General features: G+C 42.9%; 1 protein-coding gene across 1 annotated transcript in view; it reads left to right on the top strand.

Annotated features, from left to right (window-relative positions):
* LOC137421645 (unconventional myosin-Ie-like) overlaps positions 1-11,900 on the top strand; it is a 164,686-nt gene extending 152,786 nt beyond the window's left edge. Inside the window, 3 exon segments of the mRNA XM_068107900.2 lie at positions 744-951; positions 7,533-7,708; positions 11,418-11,900. Coding sequence (XP_067964001.2) covers positions 744-951; positions 7,533-7,708; positions 11,418-11,494 — 461 coding nt within the window. The 3' untranslated portion in view covers positions 11,495-11,900.
* Positions 11,901-15,272: the final 3,372 nt, after the last annotated feature.

Genomic DNA, 15,272 nt, shown 5'->3' with positions numbered 1-15,272 from the left:
CTCACCCACACCAAATTTAAAACACCTCACCACAATGTAATCCAAAATACCTCACCCCCATGTAATTCAAAACACCTCACCATCACGTAATACAAAACATCTCACCACCACGTGATTTAAAAACACCTCACCACCACGTCATTTAAAAACACCTCACCACCACATAATTCAAAGTACCTCACCACCACGTGATTCAAAACCACCACCACGTTATTAAAAACACTTCACAACCACGGAAACAAAAGTTTCAGGGGGTAGTTCAATGACAACAGACACTGCCCAGATATGTCAATAAATAGATAAATGACTGTACCTGAGTTGCTGTTTTGTCATGGTTTACACCAATCATAATTCAAACAATCATAATGCATAAATGTATTTGTAATATACGTGATATTACATTTTATAAACAATTGAAGTTGAAAACTTAAGTTGAAAAATATATTTTTTTCCCCCCAAAAAATTCCCCCCCCCCCCCCCCAAAAAAAAATTTGGAAAAATTTGAAAAAAATACCCTTAGGACATACCGACGGCAGAGATAGGTGCATACCAGAAGTTTGGTACGATTTCACAAAAGTTTGAGGGAGTAGTTCAGTGACAACACAACATAGACACTGCACATATATATATATATATATATATATATATATATATATATATATATATATATATATATATATGTTTATATGATCTCCAAACGAATACCTAATGATCAATTTTGCTTTGACATCACATGCCGACAGGTCAGCAAAGCAGCAATACTTTGCGAGGTCCAGTTGCAGCACCAAGCAACTACCCTCAGCGTGCACCCATGTACGCCGAGCCCCACTGCCGTCTACCCTGCATGGAACTCCCTCAAATGCCCAGGCAGGGGAACAGTAAGAGGAATAGACCAGCCCCTGCACAGACCAACACGGACTTCATGCAGGTGCCTGAACAGGGCATTGCTGGGTAAGCAGCGTCCCTATAGCACAGTGGTACACCAACTCACGTACACCTGCTGCATATAGGTAATTATAATGCTTGGGCATCAAATATAGAAACAACTGTGCAGGAACCTTTTCAGAGTTAGAACCCTCATTTTGATTTTTTAAAGATCACATTCGTGTTAAAAGATTGGCCTTTAAAACCTAGCCTTATGAAGCAGAATGCAGTGGGAAAATAATTCATGTCTCATGTGTTATCTTGAAATACCAGGGTGACCACAAGAAACGGTACCCATACAATTTAATAAACCCTCTTTGTTTTTATTACCTCTGCCACCAAAAGTGGTTGGAGGTTATGTTTTCACCCCTGTCTATGTCTGTTTGTCCGTTTGTGAATAGGATATCTCAAAGCGTTGTGGATGGATTCGGACGAGATTTGGCAGAGATGTAGCGTATGTGACAAGGACGAAATTATTAAATTTTTCTGAAGATCCGGATTCGGATCCGGCTAGTATAATTTTTTAAGTGATTCTTGACCATTGGGAGATAGGGCCAAAAACGATACATCGCAGGATATCTCAAAAAGTTGTCGACGGATGATTAAAAGTGATTCTGTATTGTGATTTTCTGGTCTACCCTGGGATACAAAACGTAAACTGTTCGCCTGGCGGAGGTATGCTCTCGACTGAGTGCCGTTCTAGTTTAAAATGACACATTCTTTGGTACCTATTTGCTTCACATAATGCTTTATCATTAAGAAAAGTTTTAGATGGATATATTTTATGTCATCGATTTGATTGAGGTTAAATCTTTGCACACAGTGTCGAGGCTCGTGGGAGAGCTAGAACACTGAAGGGATCAGGAAGCAAGACTTAGATCAGTGTGAAACTTAGACAAACTAGAACGCCATTCAGTAGAGCGCATACTCCCGCCGTGGGTTTAGTTGGAATATTACGTTTTGTTTAACATCCCCTCTCCCCAAAACAATAAATGAAAAAGAAAGTAAGCCCTAACTGTCAGAGAATTAATTTTGATATATCTCAGAATTTGAGGAGAAAAACATCATTTAAGAATAAGAATAAAATCTTTAATGCAGTAAAACAGAAAAAATCTTTCCCCAAAAAAATTCCAAAAAAAATTCCTGGGTCTGGAATAATATCCTGAGCTTCACCAAAAACTAATCAATTCTTCCTTATCCCAAGGGCAATCATCCCACCAACTTTCATCCAAATCCGTTCAGAACTTTTCCAGATATCTTGTTCACGAACACACAAACATACGAACACACACACACACACACACACACATACACACACACACACACACACACACACACACACACACACACACACACACACACACATGATCGAATGCGTTACTCCCTGGTGGGAGTAATAAACCTGCAAATCGCAGAGCCAGAACCAGAATTATTTATTTGGTCTGGGAAACCCATGTGAGGTTTCTTCTTCTTCAGCCTCTCACAACCCTGTGTGAATATGCGATCTTTTTTTTTTAAGTTGGAATTTTGCCAAATCTGTTTTATTCGTTTGTTAATATACCTCAGCCATTGACAAATCTGGAACTAAGTCTTTATAAGTTCATCAAATACTGACACCGCGAATGACATTCGCTGAGCTAAATGTTGATATCTCTTCTGAGGTTTAAAAAAAAAACCAGTTTTAAAGCATTATACGTATCAAACGATACATTTTATTAAACGGGGAAACCTAATACACACTTTGGTGGTTTTAAAATGACAGAATATGTCTTTATTACAAAAAAAAAATGAACATTGAAGACGACGCTGCTAAAAAAAAATACACCGCTCTAACGCATAACCACGAGTTTAAACTACATTTACAACAAATATGAAAACTATTTTCATATCACAATGTTAAATATAGAATATATAGAAGATAATGTTTAAAAAAATGAGCCCTATCTTCCAATGGTAAAAAAATCCTTCAAAAAATTCCTGGATCGGGAATAATATCCTGAGCTTCACCAAAAACTAATCAATTCTTCCTTATCCCAAGGGCAATCATCCCACCAACTTTCATCCAAATCCGTTCAAAACTTTTCCAGATATCTTGTCCACAAACACACGAACACACACACGGACACGAGTGAATGCATTACTCCCTGGTGGGAGTAATAATGGTTGTGGGGAGGAATGTGGGGTAAGGAAGGACGAATTGGGTGGGCAAGATGGATACAGAAGCAAACTCCCAAGAAGGGGAAAAAAATGAAAATTTGGAAGGGGATAGGCTTAGGGGTGGGGGAATGTAGAAAAATAGTTTTGGATTGGAGGAATTTTCTGAGATGGTGGTGAACAGCTGTTTTGAAGACTTGGAGGGAATAATGAGATTGAAGAGAATGTGGAAGTTGCTTCCACAGGTGGGGAAAAAGAGGAACAAATGAGTGGAGGTGAGCAGTGATTCTGGATTTTGGGAGATTCACCAGAAGGGGCGTTGATGGTGGAATGAGTGCACCTTGCAGAAACCTGGGATGTGGGAGGAGACCCCTATCTAACCCCCTTAACTCAGTTTGGTCTTCTTGAAGGATTTCGTTCTCAGGTAGATTTAGACTGAAAACGATTATTCTTTAATTGTCCATGGCATGTTGAAAAAAAATCGGACTATCTTCACCAAATCGAAAAATGCTGACTATACACGAACTCCAATTTGCACACCTGCATACAGCAAGAGGATGTCTTTATTATGGAGGAAATTATTAAAGGTAAGGTTAATACCATTTTTGTGGTCACCCTTTAGAACATGATGTTTCCATTTGGGAAATGTAACATATATTTCCGACTGGGTTACCAAATAAACTCATGGAATTATGACCATGCGGAGGGCTGTGTTTGACATGGTTCTTTAGTGTCAGACTGTCATTTGGAATGGGTTGTTTGGTGTTAACATCCGAGCACATAGCTCATAATAATGGCATTCCAGGTTCAAATCCCATTTATCTGTGTTGATTTGTCAATTCTTCACTAATGTCTTTGTAATTCATGTAAAATGCATTGATATTACCTCATCCATATACAATATACATGATGTATGAAGCCACTCCATTATTAGTTTCTGGTCATGTAGCAAAATGTTTTTTTGAATACTTAGTCGAGGCTCGTATAAGAGCCAACACATATATGAACATACAGTCATAGCCAAAAATATTGGCACCGGAGCACTTTTTTCAAATAATGCACCATATCTTCCAGAGAAGTGTTGAAATTTAAAAACATTTTGGTATCCACATATGTATTTCTTTGGTTTGCAGTGGAACAAAACAAAAAAAGCTGACAAAAAGTACTAAATCTTATTATTCCACACAGGAATCTTAAAATGGCATGGACAATATTATTGGCACCATTTAGAAGTTGGAAGAAATAATTATATTTCAAGCAGGTGATTCTCCTTTACTTTGGAATTGAACTCACCTGTAGTGAGTTGCAGATGCCTGCAATATAAAAATAAATAGCACCGCAAAGCAGGCGTAACCCCTCAGCCCATGCATGGTGAAAGGAAGCATTGATGATAATTTGTTATTTGAAGCGAAGTTGTATACCAAGTAGGATTTTGCAGTAAGATAGCTGCCGTGGTGGCCATATTGAAAATCGCAGCGCGCCCATTTTCGAAAGGCACCTTCCTCTACTCAACCCCAACACACACTGCAAACATGGATTTAATCGGACAAGCCGTTTTGCTCGAAATTGATGGAAACCAATTTCAAGATGGCTACCGTGGCGGCCATATTGAAAATCGCAGCGCGCCCATTTTCGAAAGGAAACTTCCTCTACCCAACCCCAACAAACACTGCAAAAATGAATTTAATCGGACAAGCCGTTCTGCTCGAAATTGACGGAAACCAATTTCAAGATGGCTGCCGTGGCGGCTATATTGAAAATTGCAGCGCACCCATTTTCGAAAGGAACCTTCCTCTACTCAACCCCAACACACACTGCAAAAATGGATTTAATCGGACAAGCCGTTCTCCTTGAAATTGACGGAAACCAAAAGTTGACGGACGCCCGCCCGGACGACATCCGTGACGACAATACCCCTTAGCCCATTGGGCTGAGGGGTGATCACTCAATTCAACCAGTTTGTATCGAGAAAAGGAGTCATTTTGCTGTTTTCTGTCACTGTGTGTACCACAATGAGCATGGAGAAAAGAAAGAAAAGCAAAGAATTGTCTGAGGAGGTCAGACACAATATTGTAGCCAAGCATGGGCAATCTCAAGGCTCCAAGTCCATCTCCAGAGACCTTGATGTTCCTGTGTCCACCGTACACAATGTTATCAGGAAGTTTAAGGCCCATGGCACTGTAGCCAACCTCCCTGGACGTGGCCACAAGAGAAAACTTGATCGAAGATTACAGCGAAGGATTGTTCGAATGGTGGAGAAAACTCCTCGATCAACTGCCAAACAGATTCAAGCTGACCTTCAGACACAAGGTACGATACTTTCAACTCGCACCATCCGTCACCATCTCTATGAAAGGGGGTTCTATGGTAGGAGACCCAGGAGGACTGCACTGCTGAGAGAGAGACATAAGAAAGCCCGACTGGAGTTTGCCGAAACACACACGGACAAGCCAAAATCCTCTGGGAGAATGTCCTGTGGACAGATGAGACCAAATTAGAGCTTTTTGGAAAAGCACATCATATCTATGTTTACAGAAATCAAAATGAAGCCTTCAAAGAAAAGAACACCTTCCCTACAGTCAAACATGGAGGAGGTTCAGTGGTGTTTCCGGGTTGCTGTACTGCCTCTGGTACTGGGTGCCTTGAATGTGTGCATGGTATCATTAAATCAGGAGATTACCAAGGCATTTTGGATCACAATGTTCAACCCAGTGTCAGAAAGCTGGGTCTCCGTCGAAGGTCGTTGGTCTTGCAGCAGTACAATGACCCCAATCACACTTCAAAAAGTACCCAGGAATGGTTCAAGACAAAACGCTGGACTGTTCTGAAGTGGCTCGCAATGAGTCCAGATCTAAATTCCATTGAACACCTGTGGAGAGATTTGAAAACACCAGGTGGGAGAAGGTACCTTTCAAATCTGGGAGATCTGGAGCCATTTGCACAAGAAGAGTGAGCCAAACTGCGAGTAGAAAGGTGTAGGAAGCTCATTCATGGCTTTCGGAAGCGCTTGACTGCAGTTATTTTGTCCAAAGTCTGTGCTACCAAATATTAAGTCTGGCGTGTCAATAATTTTGTCAATGCCATTTCTTTTTATTTTCTGATTTGAAAGGATGTTTTAAGTTCTGAATCAAAAACAAAGGTTCTGTAATATTAACAGTGAAATAAAGAATTGTGGAGACCAAATACTTTTGTCAATTTCAACGTATTTTTAGAGAAAATTGTGAGTTATTTGAAAAAAGTGCAAGGGTGCCAATATTTTTGGCGACGACTGTATAATAAAGGGAGCTGGACACAAGATGGGATGAGGGGGCGGTGTAGACAGGGAAGCAAGACAACAGTAGGGAACAGGGACATCAGGAGATCTGTGGAAGGGAGAGGGCTCGGGCAGGGTACACGGGATAAACAAGATGGACACTACAGGGGATTTCAGGAAAGAAAACGGAATTTGGAGGAGGTGGATTTGGGGTGTTTCATCGGGGGTAGAAAAGATCAAGGTTTTGGATGGGGGAAGACCAGAGATGGTGGTGAACAGCTGTTTTAAAGACCTGAACGGAGGAGTATGACTGAAGAGAGTGAGGGAGTTTGTTCCAGAGGTGGGGAAAAAGAGAAATGAAAGAGTGAAGGTGACCAGGGAGTCTTGATTTGGAGAGTTTCACCAGCAGAGTGTTGCTGGCAGATCTTGTGCAGACTTGCAGGAATATTTGAGGGACAGAGCAGGCGACTGACTTTGGAGGCCAGCTTAGAAATGTGCCTTGAAGCTTTTAGCTTGGACTAAGCTTGGACCCAATCTCTCAACGAACGCTCAACAATCTCTCAAGCGGAAATTGATCGCCCAATGATCTCTCAGCAATCTCCGCCCCGGTCTTTCAATGAACTCTATTGGTCTTTCATCGAACGCTCAGCGATCCCTCACTGATCACTCAGCCATCTCTACCTTTCGGGGTGGAAAAATTTGGCGTTCATTGAAAGATTGCTGAGAGATCATTGGGAGATCGATGAGATCGTTGAGCGCTCCTTGAGCGTTCGTTGAGCGTTCGTTGAGAGATCGCTTCCCTTGGCGATCGTTGAGAGATTGTTTTGGACCGAGTCAAAACTTTGAGGAGACCGTGGAGATCACTAGAAGATCATTGAGAGATGTTGGCGATCGCTGGGCGCTCATTGAGATTTTTTCATCGCTCAACGATCTCTCAACGATCGCCACCCCTGATCGGGGTTTAATAAATCATTAAAATCTTTGCAGAAGTTCTGTTTTTGCTTCCAAAGATTATATGTTTGATGATGCACCCTGAATATCATCACATCATACCATACGTAAAGGGAATTAATCTCAAGCTTTCTCTTCCTTTCCTGTATTCAATCCTATGTTGATAACATTATGTGTTTGATTTGATGATTAATAATCACGTGAGCAATTTGCAATTCACTTTGGTGTTGTCCAATCGTGGCATGTGCAGGATGAGACGGCGAGACACGGTGAATAAGATACCAGAGCCAGGACAGGGAAGGAGGAAGAAAGCACCACCGCCAACTCCGACAGCAATGCTTTGCAGAGCCCTGTACGCGTACGAGGCACAGGACACCGATGAGATCGGCTTTTCTTTTGGAGAAGTTATCCAGATCATCAAGGAGGGTAAAAAAAAGTTTTTGCTTTTAATTAACTGGTGAAATGGATGTCTTTTATTTGCATCATTGATGAGGATTTAAGATGAGAGAGAGAGAGAGAGAGAGAGAGAGAGAGAGAGAGAGAGAGAGAGAGAGAGAGAGAGAGAGAGAGAGAGAGAGAGAGAGAGAGAGAGAGAGAGAAAAAGAAAGAAAAAGAAAGAAAAAGAAACATATATAGATACATATATAGATAGATAGAACTGTCTCCCACACCCCATCCTCTCTTCCTCACCCTCTCTCCCTCATCTTTGCTGAGATTTCTTTATTCTTTCTCTCTTTTATTTGCTTGTTTTCTAACTGAGTTATATTCCTAACTTATTTATTTCGTTGCTTCTTTCTCTCTCTCTCTGGTTAAAGTTTTTTTTGGCTTCACCATCTGCCATGATCTTTCATGGGAGGATCAAATCACCAAAGTAGCGTCAACTTTCTGAGCCGCACTGAGCTCGTCACATTGTACAAGGCTTTCTTACAGAGCTCCATTGATTATGGCTCCCTACTCTGAGGCTGGTTCTCCTGCTTCCCACCATGCTCCTATTAATGCAGTCAAAAACAAGGCCTTCCATGTCATTGGAATATCAAGACATGGATTCCCTAGGACTGTCACTCTCCTCCACCGGTGGCAAGTTTGTGGGCTCTCTATTTCATACAAGCACAGCCTGGTGTTGGCTTAGCGGTTAGGGTGCCGGCTTGGGATCCTAGGATCCTGGGTTTGAATCCTGGTCGATCGCTGAATTAACACCAGGGGGGTTGACTCGGCCTGTCATCCTTCCGAGGTCGGCAAATTGAGTACCAGTTCACTGATAATTCCCTGTGTGTTGCAAGAGGCAACTAACAGGGTTGGTGGCAGGAAGGGCATCTGGCCATAAAACATTGCTTCAAAAAGGAGACCACGGTGCCCCAAAAAAGGCCAACCCCTGCTCTGCGGGGAAAAATGGCCTCGACAGGTGGTTCTATTTCATACAAGCTTACATCTGTCATTGCTCCTCCTGCCGTCACCTAAGTCTGCCCTCCGCAAGGCACCACAGTTCACAGCGTTCCTCAAGAAAGCTTTACCTGCTCATTTTGAGATAATTCTGAACTCGGCTATGCCTTTAAAAGAACACCTGTTAAATGTACTGCCCGTCTTTGCAAAAAAAAAAATAATAATCCTTTCCACAAGCAGTCTTTGTAATTTGGTCAGGTGCTACCGATCCCTTCACTACTCTTCACGAAGGATACAGTGGGATCTTCAACGTGCACCAACTAATGTTAGCAGATGTAACGCCCAAATTAACGCAACGCATGTGAAACACCAGGGTGGCTGTTTATAGCTGGGCTGGGTTTCAAACCTAGGCTAGACAGCCTATAGTGAGTGAGCATATCTCTAGAGTCTAGAGCTCTGGACTATCCTGCCAGCCTGTGGAAGTGGTGTCATATATGTTATCCTTCATTGTCTTCTTTTTTTTTTTTTGTATACAAGATCGAGGCTCGTGTAAGAGCGAATATTGATCACAAAAAGACAAACTGACACATAAAACATATGATAATGGGAGCGGGAGACAAGATGGGGAGCAGGGACATCGGGAGATCTGTGGGAGGGAAAGGGCTTGGAGGGAGGATGCATGGGAAGGGGGGGGAGGGGTGGTCGAGGTAAAAAAAAACAAAAAACACATGGACACTGCTAGGACTTCCAGGAAAGAAGTTGGTATTTCAAAAAAGCGGATCTGGGGTGAATTAACGGGGGTAGAAAAGATCAAGGTTTTGGATGGGGGAAGATAAGAGATGGTGGTGAACAGCTGTTTTAAAGACCTGGAGGGAGGAGTGGGATTGAAGAGAGTGAGGAAGTTTGTTCCAGAGGTGGGAGAAAATGGGAATGAAAGAGTGAAGGTGAATAGAGAGTCTTGATTTTGGCAGTTTAACCATAAGAGGGTTGCTGGCAGATCTTGTGCGACCTGTAGGAATATTTGGGGGACAGAGCACAGAGAGAGCTGGGGGAGCAAAGCCGGAGAGGAGTCGGTAGAAGATAGAAAGACCACCAACCTGCCTGCGGTGAGTGAGTGAAAGGCCCTCGGAGTTAGCTTCATCGCGGGAGATTCCAATGGTTCTGAAAGTTTTGGTTTCAACAGCGTGAAGCCGAGGTAGGTGTGAGGCAGGAGCACCAGCCCAGAGGGGAGAACAGTGACACACTCTTTTGTGTGGTTGTTACTTGCAAAAATCGAAGGTTTTTCACGTATATTGTTTGGTCTTGTGCGTTATTCTGTCTGTTTGTCTGTTTGTATGTCTGTCTGTCAATTACCTACAGGTCACAATTTTAAACCGATATTCACAAAACGTCACCAGATGGTAGAGTTGGTCATAAGGAAGAAGCCTATTGATTTCGAGGTCAAAGGTCAAAAGCCATCTTGAGGTCAAATTTCTAAAATTGTCATTTTTCATCAGATTGATTTGAACAACAACAACACAACATGCATTTTAAGGCCATTTTCCCTGTTAGAGCGGGGGTTAGCCTTGCGGGTCCCCATGACAATCTTCTCCATTTTGCCCTATTTTCTGCATCTCTCCTTGTTAACCCCCTTGCCCGCATTTCTTCTTCCACCATCTTTAGCCAAGTCTTTCTCGGTCTTCCCCGTCCTCTACTTCCTTCTACATTCATTTCCATCACTCTTTTCAACCAGTCACTTTCATCCTTCCTCAACACATGACCAAACCATCTCAACCTGTTCCTCTTCACAGCATCAATCACAGGCTCTAGTCCCATCATCTGTCGCAATTCATCATTTGTCTTCCTCTCTCTCAACGATACTCCGCACATCCGTCGAACCATTCGCATTTCCACCCTTTCCAACCTTCGTTGCTGCTCTACGTTCATTACCCATGTCTTGCTCCCATAAATCATAACACTTCTCACACATGCAGCATACACCTTTCCCTTCAGCTTCAACGACACTCCCCTCCTCATCAGCACGCCACTCAGTTCCCAAAACTTCTTCCATGCACATCTCACTCTAGCAACCGTTGCCGAGTCTGATCCACCTTCTCCATTCAGCATGTCTCTGAGGTAGCAACTTGATTGAAGCCATTGATTTGAACAGAATTTGTATATTAAATCACTAAGTTGGGAGACCAACTATTCTTGAGGTCAAAAGGTCCAGGGTCAACTCAAGGTCAAACTTCCAAAATCATCAATTTTCATCTAAAAAAATCATCAATTTTCATTTGATTGACTTCGAAATTAAACAGCAATTACAATGTGCCTCATTTAATTTGGAAACCAAATATTTTCAAGGTCAAAAGGTCTAAGGACAACTCAAGGTCGAACTTCCAATATCATCAATTTTCACCTGAAAAATCATCAATTTTAATCCGATTAACCTGGTGATCGAAGAAAATTGCATAGTGCATCACTGAAATGGGAAAGCAACTACTTGAGGTCAAAGGGTCAAATCAAGGTCAAACTTCTAATATCATCAATTTTCATCTGAAAAACCATCAATTTTAATCCGATTGACCCGAGCTTTGATTAAGATCGTCAATTTGAATCTTTATGCAATGGATAATTTGATGTATCCATGGCAACCTTTTTGGGGAGGAGGGGGTGGTGGTGAATTTTGCAAGTATCGTGCTTTGCATGACATCTTTCTTATTTGTTTATTTGTTTGGTGGTTTCGCATCTTTTTTTCTTCTTTTCTTCTGTGCAGATCCATCTGGCTGGTGGCTTGGTTGTGTGCGTGGAAGGGAGGGAATGTTTCCAGGAAATTATGTGGAAAAAATATGACGATGCAATTTGGTGCTTTCTAACATTGCTGTTTACGTTCTTCATTGTTTGACCATGGCATGTGGATTGTTTTCCTACTTAAATAAAATTGCTGAATCCTGCAATCCATCCCAGAAACGATTTGCACTATCTTCTAAAACATTGCTTGATAATATAATTATGGTGCAGGGAAAATAAACCCATGAAACAAACAAATGTTTGATTTTATTTCTAAACAAGCTTATAATGTAGTATCTGAAACTTGTCATGCAGTTTAACAAATGTAATTACCAAAGTATGTCCAGATTCGTTTAGATCAATGTAGCTAATGATTAAACATTTTGCTCAAGTTTACAAATTCGAAAGTTCGACTTTACATTCTCTGCATGTCTAGTTTATGTTGTACAATAAAGTCTTAGAACAAAAACTTGTTCTTGTTTTTTTTTCATGAAAATTAATCTTCCATTCAATGTCGAAATGAGCTGCTTCTTCGCTTAATCCCGTGAAATGATGAAAAATCTCTGATGATGTACGAGTATTAACGGTGATCAATAATTTCGTGGCGTGATTAAAATAATAAATAAACTCTCGCATTTCCTTCTGAGCCAATGGTTCATGATGATTGATGATCCAAACCCAGCATATGTTGTTGCAGTTGCTTTCCGGTTGCCCGATTCAAATCTGGCGAGTCGTGTGAAAATGGCCGAGATCCGTCACCCGCATCGAAGACTCTCTATTGGATCTGTGTCTGACGACAGCGTTACCATATAGATTGGGGTCCTCAAAGCGAGCGAGGATCACGCCTATGGGCGATCACGTGACCAATCTAATTAGACCGAGTTAACCTTGATCACATGACAAGCATATCTAGCGGGGTTAACAGCAACCAATTAACCTTGACGGGATTTAATCAACCACCAGACGAAGCCAACAGAACAACCAGAATTCACCCGGAGACAAACTAAAGTCACGTTTGTATTTGTGTGTTGATAAATGGCATGGGAGACAGGAATACAAAATAAGCAATACCAATAACCATAAAACCCCTTAACCCTCTACCCGATGTACGTGCCCTCGAACAGACCAAGCGAACAAGCGGGATCATTTTAACTAACTACCATACAGGCCTTCAAACTTATCACAATATTGAGGCAAGGTGAGCAAGACAGGACAGAAGAGGCACTCTATCTACCCGTGACAGGTCTCTGGTGAGCCCTGCCGGCTTTTCCAAGCGCAGACAGGCCTGGAGATCGTCTGGTAGTGCCACGGAGTTCAGCTTGGCTGAGTGGCATCGGTGATGCAGTACTTCTTGCTCTTTTTGTGAGTCCTACTGCCAGGACCACCCAAACTCCGCAGGACTGCAACCCCAGAAATGACTGTTCCCAACAGGACGTCTCCCACTAGATTGGATCACCAGCACAAGCCGGCAGAACTGCTTGAATGTCCCTGTGCATCACCTTTTATCCCTGCCCTCGGAGGTGGAGCTTCCCTTCAATCCTCGCCGACAAGGCTTCTTGATCCGATAAAGTCCAAATTCATAATTTTCACCTGAAACAGTGAGGCCAAGGACATATTTATAAGTCAATGGTACATCCCTAAAAGAAAGGACAGGTCCTTTCTGGAATGACTTTCAATATGGGCTTAACCTGGAACCCCCATATTAAAACACTTACTGCAAAATGTACAAAAGGCCTCAACCTTTTACGTATTCTATCCGGTACAACTTGCGGGGGGGGGGGGGGGGGCATCAGGAAATGTGCTACCAAATATGAAGCCCTCATCCACTCTCAATTTGACTGTGGCAGTCAAGCCTTTTGGGAAAGGTCCAAAACCAATTGCAAAAAGCTGGAAACCATCCAATCCAAAGCACTCCGTGTGTGTCTGGGAACCTTGAAAAGCACTCCTGTTTGTGCCCTCCTGGTAGAAGCTGGTGAGATGCCCTTGTCTCTTCGGTGGGAAGTATCCAATTTGAAGTATTGGGCCAAGAGCATTTCCGTTGGGGACAACCATCCAGGTAAGGCTTTGTTCTCAGACTGTTGGGAGGACCAAGCTCTTGGCAGATATTCCCTTCCACCTCCTTTCGGACTTGCGTGCGTGAGGGCAGCAAAAGGAATGGTTTCGGATTCTTTACCTGTTAATCCCTCAAACAAAGTGGCAATATGCCACCCCCTGGACTCTAGAAGCCCAAATAATACACCTGGATCTACAGGGAAAAATTGATAACCGGGTTGTGACTTGTAACCAGGCCATGGAATATATGAACACTGTTTGGAGCCAATCCTTACACGTCCATACAGGTGGCTTTACAGACCTATACGAGCAAGAACAGTGGCTGCTTTTTGCACTCCAGACCTCAAAATGATGAAGTGCGTTAACCTTTCTGATTACCTTTCAGTATCCTCGGCTGAACTCTTTGCTATCGTTTTGGCCCTCGGATGCATAAATTACTTCAACCCTCTTAACCAAGTTGTATTATCCCATTCGCTCTCTGGTCTGAAGGCATTGGAGTCCATACAGTCTGGATGGAGGCATGACCTGGTTCTTGAGGTGCTTCACCTTATTAACACGGCCAATTGGAGGGGCACAGGTGGTGCCTTACTTTGAGGAGTCCTTTGAGGACTCCTCAAAGGTGAGATGGTGCCTTAAGGTACCCCCGCTAATTCACCCCAGATCCACCTTGTTTGAAATTCCAACTTCTTTCCTGGAAGTCCTGGCAGTGTCCATATGTTTTATACCTCTCCCACCGCCCCCTTCCCATGCCCCCCCCCCCCCAAAGCCCTCGCCCTCTCTCAGATCTCTCGATGTCTCCATGTCTCTCGGTCCCTGCTCTCAAATGTTGTGTTTGTGTCCTTCCCCCTCTCTCCCCATCTTGTCTACCGCTCCCGATGTTATGTTTTATGTGTCGGTTTGTCTTTCTGTGTGATTAATGTTCGCTCTTTGACGAGCCTCGATCTTGTATACCAAAAAAAAACAAAAAAAACAAAAAAAAAAACAGTCATTGACCTGTGTTGGATACCTGCCCAGGTGGGCGTTGGAGGCAATGAAGCCTGCTATCAGGCAGCCAAGCGGGCACCAAGGTTAAATTCTGAAACACCAATCCCTCTGGGCCCATCAGAACTCTCTCATCTAATTAGGAACAACAGCAAATGGCAATTTCAGTGGGAGACCTCCTCAAAGGTGAGATGGTGCCTTAAGGTGTGACATGGCACTTTAATAGGACTCCTCAAAGGTGAGATGGTGCCTTAAGGTGCACCCTTTGGTCAAGTCCTCTGTCTTGTTTCTTCGACTCTCCCGAAGAGACCAGGCAATCCTTTATAGGCTCAGACTCGGACATTGCGCTATAAATTCCCATTTACACAGGATGTTAATAGTGGGTGTCAGGTGTGTGGGTGTCATCCGAAGGGATTCTCCGAGCGGTGTAAGGTCCTCGGATATTTGCAACACATTTTCACACAATGTCCTCGCTACGGGGAACCCAGATCGCGCCTCTTCCACAGTTCCACTCTGTGATGTCTGGAAGCACAAACAATTAGACCAATGAAGGCACTCGACTTTATATCCGCTTTATTAACATTGCACTCCACCACACGTTCCTGGTCCCGTGTGTCGCGCATGCGCACACCGGACTCACATACATCACACACTCTGTCCGAGAAATGGGGATCAGCTGGTCAGGTGTACCGGATACACCTTGCCGATTAAGCCAAAAGCACCCTGGACTCTGCAAATCGGATAAAAATTAATATAAGAAACGGGTCAAACGATATAAAGTCGCCCGTACTTGTTTGCTTCCGCCAAA

Source organism: Myxine glutinosa, chromosome 2 (assembly GCF_964187855.1).
Source record: "Myxine glutinosa chromosome 2, kmMyxGlut1.1, whole genome shotgun sequence".
Classification (NCBI taxonomy): domain Eukaryota; kingdom Metazoa; phylum Chordata; class Myxini; order Myxiniformes; family Myxinidae; genus Myxine; species Myxine glutinosa.
This window is presented reverse-complemented; position numbering and strand designations above follow the sequence as displayed.